Here is a 9478-nt window from a genome sequence, read left to right as displayed (position 1 = left end):
AGAGAGAGAAGAGAGAGAGAGAGAGAGAGAGAGAGAGAGAGAGAGAGAGAGAGAGAGGCCTCGGTCCTCGCATCCTCCTCCCCTCACATCCCTCATGCCGGCAGCTCATTGGTCGGTGGAGGGGACAGCGACAGCATTGTCCATGGTGACACGGCCCCTCCGTGCTCCTGCCCACTATAAGAACCTGCGGTCGTGCCCAGGCGTGCCAAAAGGGCTGTCAGATGCGATCTGTGGAGTATACAGGCATATAACAAGTGGATCCAGCGTCACGTTTTCTCTTACATTCTTCATCGTGCTCGGACATTTCCCCCCCGGTAAGTGTCCAATTCCAATTGCACTTTGTTGTTGCTATAATGCTTCTGTTGTGCATGCTGAGAGTTGATATTAGACTATGTTTGTTTTTTTAGACTTTCTATGAATTTAGTAGGCTACAAAGGGACCCCAATGTAAACAAGCCCTTGTGCTTTCTTGGGTTTAAATCCTATAGGATGACCTTGTTGTCTAATTGAACTGTCATGTGCTGTGCTTTTCCTATGCGAACTTCTAATAAAGTATTCGATCAATCAATCAACCAATCAAAGACTAGCCTAATCAAGCCTCATTAATACAAATGTAGACTAGCTATCGGCAATGTAAATCTGCACACTGCGCGTTTGAATCGCCAAGTCAAAGCAATTCGAATAAAGTTGACTTATCATGTGTTTCCCGATCTCTCCATGTAGAAACCTGTGCTTAGATGAGGACCATGGATTCCGACGCCGCCAGCCGCGTGTCCAGCAGACCGTCCTCCCCCGAGGTGGACGCGATCTTCCTGTCGGCCATGAAGAAGTCCGTGCACGGCTTCTCGGGCTCCGCCGTGTCGTCGACGCAGAGCGACTCTCCGCCGGACCACCACCACCACCACCACCATCACATCCCCGCGGACATGCGCAGCCTGTGCAGCAACGACGACGACGATGACGACTCGCTCAACTCCCTGCGGATGCTGAGCAAGAAGGACCGCAAGCTGTTGTCGGAGGGCGAGCTGCAGCACATCCGCCTGAAGATCAACAGCCGCGAGCGCAAGCGCATGCACGACCTCAACATAGCCATGGACGGCCTCCGCGAGGTGATGCCCTACGCGCACGGGCCCTCGGTGCGCAAGCTCTCCAAGATCGCCACGCTGCTGCTGGCCAGGAACTACATCCTGATGCTGAGCAACTCGCTGGAGGAGATGAAGCGCCTCGTCAGCGAGATCTACGGCAGCGCCGCCGCCGGTGGCCACGCGCACCACGCCGGCTTCCACCCGTCCGCCTGCGGCACCATGGCGCACGGCGGGCCGCTGCCCGGCCACCTTCCGACCGTCTCCCACGCCTCGCACGTCCCGGCCGGCGTGCACCACCCGCTCCTCCCGCCCGTGACGGTGTCGAGCGCGTCGCTGTCGGCGCCCGGCATCCCCACGCTGACGTCGGTCAGGCCTCATCACCACCACCACGGACTCCTGAAGGCCCCCGGCGGCGCGGGCGCGCCGGGCGCCCTGGGGAGCAGCTTCCAGCACTGGGGCGTCGGCGCGGGCATGCCCTGTCCGTGCAGCATGTGCCAAGTGCCGCCCCCTCCCCCGCACGTGTCCGGCATGAGCTCCGTGATGCCGCGGCTCACCACCGACTCAAAGTGACTGGCGGTCTTGGCCCGTTACCGGGACGAACTTTTGCCTGTCTGGGGAGTCGTTTCAGAGAAAATGGCCGATCTACAGGCTCACAATGCGTCGCTTTCGCGACGCATGTGAGCTTGTAGATCGGCTATTTTCCATGTCGACATGTTTTTTGTTTTGTTTATTTATCTCTGTTGGTGAATACGTTGCGTGCACGTGGAGTATGCTGTGTGCTTTGTTTCTAACTTAGCTGGTTAACAGGTGTTTTCTTTATAGGCCTATTATACAGTCAAGAGTTCCCAAAAACACAACGAAACATCAACTTATTAATGCAAATTGTACCGTTTCTTTATTTGTTCTGTTCTGTTCTGTCCTGTACTTTTATTTTATTTTATTTCCTTTTTGGTGTCGTTTCTTTTAAAGTATTGCTGCATCCAGCGATTATAGTTTGCCTTTCCTTAATGCTCCGAGCCAGAGTTGAAGCTCCCCTGAAGTTTCATCCCATGAACTTGAAGGAATCCATAAAATGTAGAGTGTAAATATGTAGATTGGTTACTCTGTTTATATAGTACGAGATATTTTATATTAGACCATTATTGTTCATGTTTGGGGTGTGTTTTTTTCCCAGTCACAGTTACCATGATGTTGCACCTGCTTCCTATCAGCCTCATATTACTGTCATCTTCACTGTATGTTGTTTATCACTGCCACTTCCAAGCCCCCACACGGCTATAGCCCCCCTACTTGTATGTTGACGTCCCCCTGAGTCCACTTTTCTTGTGTTGCCAAGCATGCCATTCACTTCCCGACGCAAAGAATGACCACCTCCTTTATTTTTTATAAAAAAAAAAAGTGCTAAATGATATTTATTTACTTATTTTCGATGGGATTTCATAAGAATCTGTGATTATGTTGGAATTTTAAATGTAAAATAAAAACATCTAATTGAGAAAAAAAAAGAATGCTTGTCTGTAAAGTTTCTGTTGTGTGACATTTCAGTTCACATAAGATTTCACAAAACACTCAACACCAACAAAAACAACAACAACAATATATTAATAATTTCTTTATTACTATTTTATTATTGATATTTGAAGTCATCAGTGAATGACACCTCAAAGAAAATGTTTGCTTTCTAAGGACAATTATAATTTATATTTGATCATCATAAATTAACAAAGCCCTCCCACATTTCCTTAAAGGAAACAGAATGATTTGACAGTGACCTTTCCCAAGTCACAATAAAACTGTACAATATACAGTTGCTCCCTATAGTTTATATGGAGACGATTAAAAACTAGAGATTCATCAGTAGCCTGGCCAGCCTCATACTGTGCATTCACTCACTCGTTGAACGCAGTATGAGGGATGGCCCGCCAGGCTAGCACATTATAATAGGCCTATACGTCGTACAATTGTCTAATGTCCATGTATGATGGAACATTGTCAATCAACTCTATACATTTAAAAATAAATATTGATTTTAGACAACGTAACGAACCAAACTCCAATAAGACTCATAGTCTGTCTGACTTAGAATCTAATGACGGATTGATTTTCATGATAGATTAAAATATGCCATAACATGTATTAGGCTACAACACGTGCATGTGGCTGCATGCCTGCATGATGCATGCCTGCATCATAATATTCAGCAGAACATATTGTGTTTGTATAACTAATTTTGTCTCTCCTTCATCATGCAACGCATATAAGGTGACTTTTACATTTTTTGGCACTGAACTTGGATTTGTCCACGCACGCGCTTAACACACGCAAACCCTCCTTTGCTGTCACCGCGCGGCGAGATTGTTTGAATTATTTAGGCACGAGTCCAGTTGGACCATTCTGGAATGTTTTACACTTTGATGAGATGGGTAAAAAAAAGAAAAGGAAACAGACTAACATAATGCGGGCCTTTTGGGTTGTCTTTTTTTCCTGTGGTCTGCTTGACAGGAGGGCACTTATGCGATGGGGAAAAAATGTATTTGGATTCTTATAAGCTATGCAAAATATTCGAGCAAACAATCCCTGAGACATACGATAAGCTCTTGTTTGCAGAAATACGCAGGAATAAATGAATATAGCTCGGTATACATTATGAAAAGGTGGCAGCTGCACAGCAGCTTGTGCATCCTGTTGCAAATGTTTTCGAAAGGCTTTTGAAGCTGGAACGATATGGACCGAAACAAAACGACCGATGGTGAATATTCATGACTGTACTTTGTTTATTCGTCTATTTATTAGGAAACTGAATTATTCAAATGGTGTGAATTTTAAGAACATGAAAAGTCCTTCAGCGGTTACTTTGTAGGACGTTTTTCAGAGCTGGGAAATACAGAAGGAGAACTCAGGGTAGAACAATACTTTGACAACTTTCTAATAGTAATAAACATACTTATATGATATAATAGTAATATTAATATGCAAATAATAATAATAGGCTAATATCCAGTATTTTGTTTCTCTCTCTCTCGCACACACACACACACACACACACACACACACACACACACACACACACACACACACACACTCTGTAGAAGGACAGATGCCTATATTGGGTATACTTTCCTCCTTTTAATTCATTAATAATTGTACCCTATATAAATAATGAGAGTCCTCCTGCATGGGACAAGAGCCTCTATTACCTTAACTGCAAATTTGAGTTAAAATAATGTAGATTAAAAACAACAATCACAAAACGAAGAGCTGCTACTTTCCGTCTCACAAAATAGTGATATAAAAAAATGTAAACATTTGAGCAAAAAAATGTATCCATATATCATGTGACAGCAATGGAAAGGTTTAATTATTCCACAGGGAACATGTCTATATGAGCACCCACACAACAACACATGCAGTCAAACATACATGAGAAGCAGTTGTGGAAAAAGTACTAAAACGTTTTACTTAAGTAAAAGTATCAATACTGCAATAAGCCTATAGAAATACTCTGTACACACACAAGTAAAAGTCTGGAATTCAAAAAATGTACTTGAGTAAAAGTAAAAAGTAAAAAAATATTGGTATCAAAAAGTACCACAAGTACCATTTCAACTTTTCAAATCTAAAGAAATCTTTTGAAAATAGCAGAACGGCTATAGGCTGTGAGCATTTAGATTGGCAATTCTTTTGAAGTATATTTTGTAATAATAATCAAAATCTACAAAGTAACTGTAACTAAATATTTCAAATTGTAGTGGAGTAAAAGTAAATATTTGCCTCTGAGATGTAGTGGGGTAAAAGTAAAAATACTGAAATCTGGACTCACTCACTCACTTTGATTCAAGTCCTTGAAGTCTTGCATGTCTTTTCGCTATATGGGTGCGTATAGCAGTATGACGTCAATAAATGGGCAGGTACAGTATATACTGCAGTTTATCTATCTATCTAGTTGAGTTGTCATTAGTGCTCTCTCAGTAAACAGTATAGCTAAATTAGACAGAGCATAATTTGTTTGATTGGTTGAATACTTTCTTGACAGATTTTCAAAGTGCAGGTAAGAAACATGCATAATGGGTGACACAAAAAAGACACTGCTTTTCCATTGTGGTCTGAGTGACATTGTGTTTTTTAATACAAGTCATTGAAGCAGAGGCTTGCATCAGATGACATTCCTACACCAATAGAATTTTCTCCCTTTTGCATTTAACATTAAACCCTCTGGAAGTTTAGGACCTCCTGCGGGCCTTCATCGTAAAATCACCAGTAAGACTCCCTAATCGGGATATAAGCGACCGTCAGGTCGCAGTGTGATTTTAGGGAAAAATGTGTAGGAGCAGTGTACACAAATGTGTTTGAAAAAATCAGCCTGATGGTGGCGCTATGGGACAGATCCATGTTGATGACATGAGTGTAGACATACTGTGTACCGATTTGCGTGATTTTAGGGCAAAATCTGTTGGGGCAGTGTCCAAAAATGTGTTTGAAAAAATTGGCCTGATGGTGGCGCTATATGGGACAGATCCATGTTGAAGACATGAGTGTAGACATACTGTGTACCGATTTGAGTGATGTTTGGGCAAAATCTGTTGGAGCAGTGTCCAAAAATGTGTTTGAAAAAATGGGACTGATGGTGGCGCTATATGGGACAGATCCATGTTGACGGCTCTCTTGGCGCCGCCGACGCGGACGCGTGGGTACCGGCCCCTGCTCTCCCGGTCGCTCCTAGCCCGAGTTACGACATTTTATGTGCGCTGCAGTGGCGGGGGTCCTCCACTGCGACCACTTTTGCATCCATTCTGGAGCACCAGGAGTCGGTGGTCCCCGGGAATTCCCCGTGAACAGCCCCGTTATTGTGGTCATTTGGTCATTTTTGCACTTTTTGGTGGCGACGGAAGGGGGTCCCTGGGAGTCCCTGGAGCTCCGGGGGTCCCTGGAGGTTGTGGATTGGCAGGCAAGGAGTGGGTGTGTGCAAGGTTTGGCATGGATTGGGGCAACGGTGGCGGAGATATGAGTTGGGGAAAAGTGTGACGTGACGGACAGACTGACAGACTGACTGACAGACTGACTGACAGACAGCCGGTGGAGGTTTTGGTAGTAACTGCCTGACGGTCGCAATAATTTTTACATGATGAGCACTTTCAGTAGAATTGTTCTCTTGCTTTACTGTGTGTCCGATACTCCATTAATTTCCTCAAAGAGGCTATATGTATTGGACCATCCTTGCTACAATCAGTATGATATAAAGTGCCTGACAGTGTGGACCAGTATATAGCTGCTACAACAATACTGATCCTCATTGTTGTGAAAACATTTATGATAAAAAATAAATGATAATTATGTTGACAGCATAAAAAGACACAAGCTTTAAGACAGCTTGTCTCCTTTTTTTTTTTTTTACAAACATCTGCTTTCCCTCAGTCAGGGCCCAGCCCATCCACACCATTTGCTCTGTATGAAATGCAATTACTCCAGCAGTTAATGGGGATCACGAGGTATCACGTTTCAAAATTAATTAGACTCCACCACACACACACACACACACACACACACACACACACACACACACACACACACACACACACACACACACACACACACACACACACACACACACACACTTCCCATAATTCTGTTTCATTGGCCCACACTTTAACAAATAACCTCTCCTTCTTCTTCTTCTTAATTACATCCCAAGACGGCTTTCAAGAAAAGTCATTTACAAACATACATGGAAAATATCCCGGTGAAATACAGTTGTGTCAATTTAGAAAGCGTTTTACCACACTTATCACCAGTAAGACTCCCTAATCGGGAGATAAGCGACCATCAGGTCGCAGCGTGATTTTAGGGCAAAATGTGTAAGAGCAGTGTCCAAAAATGTGTTTGAAAAAACCGGCCTGATGGTGGCACTAGATGGGACAGATCCATGTTGATGACATGAGTGTAGACATACGTGCATCTAAATAATCTAGGCTCATACAATATTTTATGACCAAAAAGACATCCTATAGTCAAACATGCAGTTTTCTCATCCCCCAGCAGATTGGCTATAACGGAGGCTGGCCTCAAAGCCTCAGAGACTGCATGTGATCAAACAGCTTGTGCCACCGGCGACACTCACCCATTGATCCCAAAACTCCCCAAATTGACACTCTGTCAGTTTGAATATTCATAACTCCGGAGAGAAGAGCGGGCGTGAGTCGGACACTAACTTACACTGGACTTAAACCCTCCCAAAACATTGCACAGATGTACAGCCGTTGAGCCTCACGCATCGTGTTTTGTTGGCTGAAAGGATTATGCTCTAAAGGATCGCTGGGATGCATCAAAGGTGGTGGAGAGAGAGAAAGAGAGAGAGAGAGAGACAGACAGAAGCTATAGACAGAGAAGCTGAAGCATGGGGACAATGAGAAGCAGAGAACATGAACAAACAGAGGAGCTGCATCAGTTGCAGCCCAGAACAATAAACTATTGGTCTTAATGCTAATGACGGAATAAAAAAAGAGTCTCCAAGGCATCATCAGGCGATGAATATGAGACTTAGGAGGTCGTTAGGGGAAGCCTCAGAGGAAAGTGATTCCCATGGGATTCTTGTTTACTCCAGTATGGCATGTGCATGCACGCAAACACGCACGCACGCACGCACGCACGCACGCACGCACGTACACACGCACCCACGCACGCACGCACGCACGCACGCACGCACGCACGCACCCACGCACGCACGCACGCACGCACGCACACACGCACACACGCACACACACACACACACACACACACACAGTTATATGGGTAAAGATGGCAGCATGATTCTGTACTTGGTATTGGAATGCAATGTGCACGGCTAGTTAACCATAGCTTCTTGACATATTAGAATTCAAGTGTTATTTCTTTAATGTCAGGTGAAATTCTTACAGTCTTCTCAGCCTGCATATCACTATATGACCTCATGAACACATTGCCTCAACCTTTTAACTATACTGTATGAAACAATCAAGGGATGTGCGCAGAACCCAGGAGCTAGTAACCTCTGTTTGATACTATTATATTATTCTTTACATATTGAAAAGGGAAATATTACCAAGGTGTGTGTGTGTGTGTGTGTGTGTGTGTGTGTGTGTGTGTGTGTGTGTGTGCGTGTGTGCGTGCGTGTGTGTGTGTGTGTGCGTGCGTGCGTGCGTGCGTGCGTGCGTGCGTGCGCGTGTGCACAAGTGTGTTTGTGTGATCATGTCTTCTACATGCATGAACGTGCACATGTGTGTCTGAAAGTCTATGAAGGGGAGCAGATGAACTCCCTGATACGGTGGATCAATGTGTTTACGAACGGCCAGGCGTGGACAAAGACAGAAGGGACAGTGAGAGAGTGAAGGAGAGTCAAAGAAAGAAAGCCAGAGTGCAAAGGATCTCCATTGAGTGTGTTTTTTTGTGGCTGAAGAATCGTCCCCAATGGCTTTGAAAAGGGGGATAATCCTGTCAAGTAAGCGGACCTTTGGATATTCATGACCGGCCGAGCGGCTCTGCGTAATGAAAGAGGACACAGCCAGGATAGGATTAAACATCAAAGTGAATCCGAGGAGCACAGGGCCGGGACATGAATCAGCCAACGCATAGACACAGAGGTCTCAGAGGGGTGCACTGGGAGCCCGTGGGGGCCAGTGAGGTGGCGAGCGGACAGAGTAGACGACAAATTTGGGGCCTAGGGCCTCCTAAATGCCATTCAGGGGAGTGACCTGGGGTGTGCACCTGCCCCCCCCCCCCCCCCCCACCCAAACCTCAGCAGACATATACACTTATACATAAGCACACAATCATACAGGCCAAGGCAGTGACCAAATGAGAGTTACTCTCATCACGATACCTCACTCTAAAGAGCTACTCAATATGAGATATCTATTGTGGACAATTGTTATTTGGCATCGTCAATCTGTAAAATTGATAGAATCACACGGCCATGCAACAGAACCACAATTTACGGAACAATTGCTGTGATTTGTTAATGAAAACCCTAAAGAGTGACATGCAATCTGAAACTCTAAATGTACAGTATCTCTGCCTCCCTGCCTGTGTGTGTTGTTGGTGCTTTTGGTGCATTTTGCCACCCTAGTACATATTCACTTACCTGGAAGTCCTCTGCATTTACTCATCATAACTACAGTATTAGGAGCAGTGGGTGCTTATAGCTTATGCTATATAATGCATTGGGTGTGGTGGTTGGGGAACAGTGTCTTACTCAAGGACCTCGTTCCAGGATCGAACCAGGGACCTTCCGATTACCAGACGGCTGCTGTGTGTGCGTGTGTGTTGTATGTGCACATATGAGAGAAGGAGGGAGATAGAGACGTGTGTGTGTGTGTGTGTGTGTGTGTGTGTGTGTGTGTGTGTGTGTGTGTGTGTGTGCGT

At 45.0% G+C, this 9478-nt stretch overlaps 1 protein-coding gene across 1 annotated transcript; it reads left to right on the top strand.

Moving 5' to 3' along the window:
• Nucleotides 1-736: 736 nt before the first annotated feature.
• On the top strand, nucleotides 737-1654 carry olig2 (oligodendrocyte lineage transcription factor 2; the record flags this gene model as incomplete). The annotated part of the gene is made up of 1 exon (XM_080752451.1): nucleotides 737-1654. One exon carries the CDS (start codon nucleotides 737-739, stop codon nucleotides 1652-1654), a length of 918 nt encoding a protein of 305 aa, XP_080608577.1.
• Between the last annotated feature and the right edge of the window lie 7824 nt (nucleotides 1655-9478).

This window comes from Nannobrachium achirus (genome assembly GCF_963921795.1).
Source record: "Nannobrachium achirus genome assembly, chromosome: 22".
NCBI classification, from domain to species: Eukaryota; Metazoa; Chordata; class Actinopteri; order Myctophiformes; family Myctophidae; genus Nannobrachium; species Nannobrachium achirus.
The sequence above is the reverse complement of the archived record's forward strand: the minus strand, read 5'-3'. Positions and strand labels throughout refer to the sequence as shown.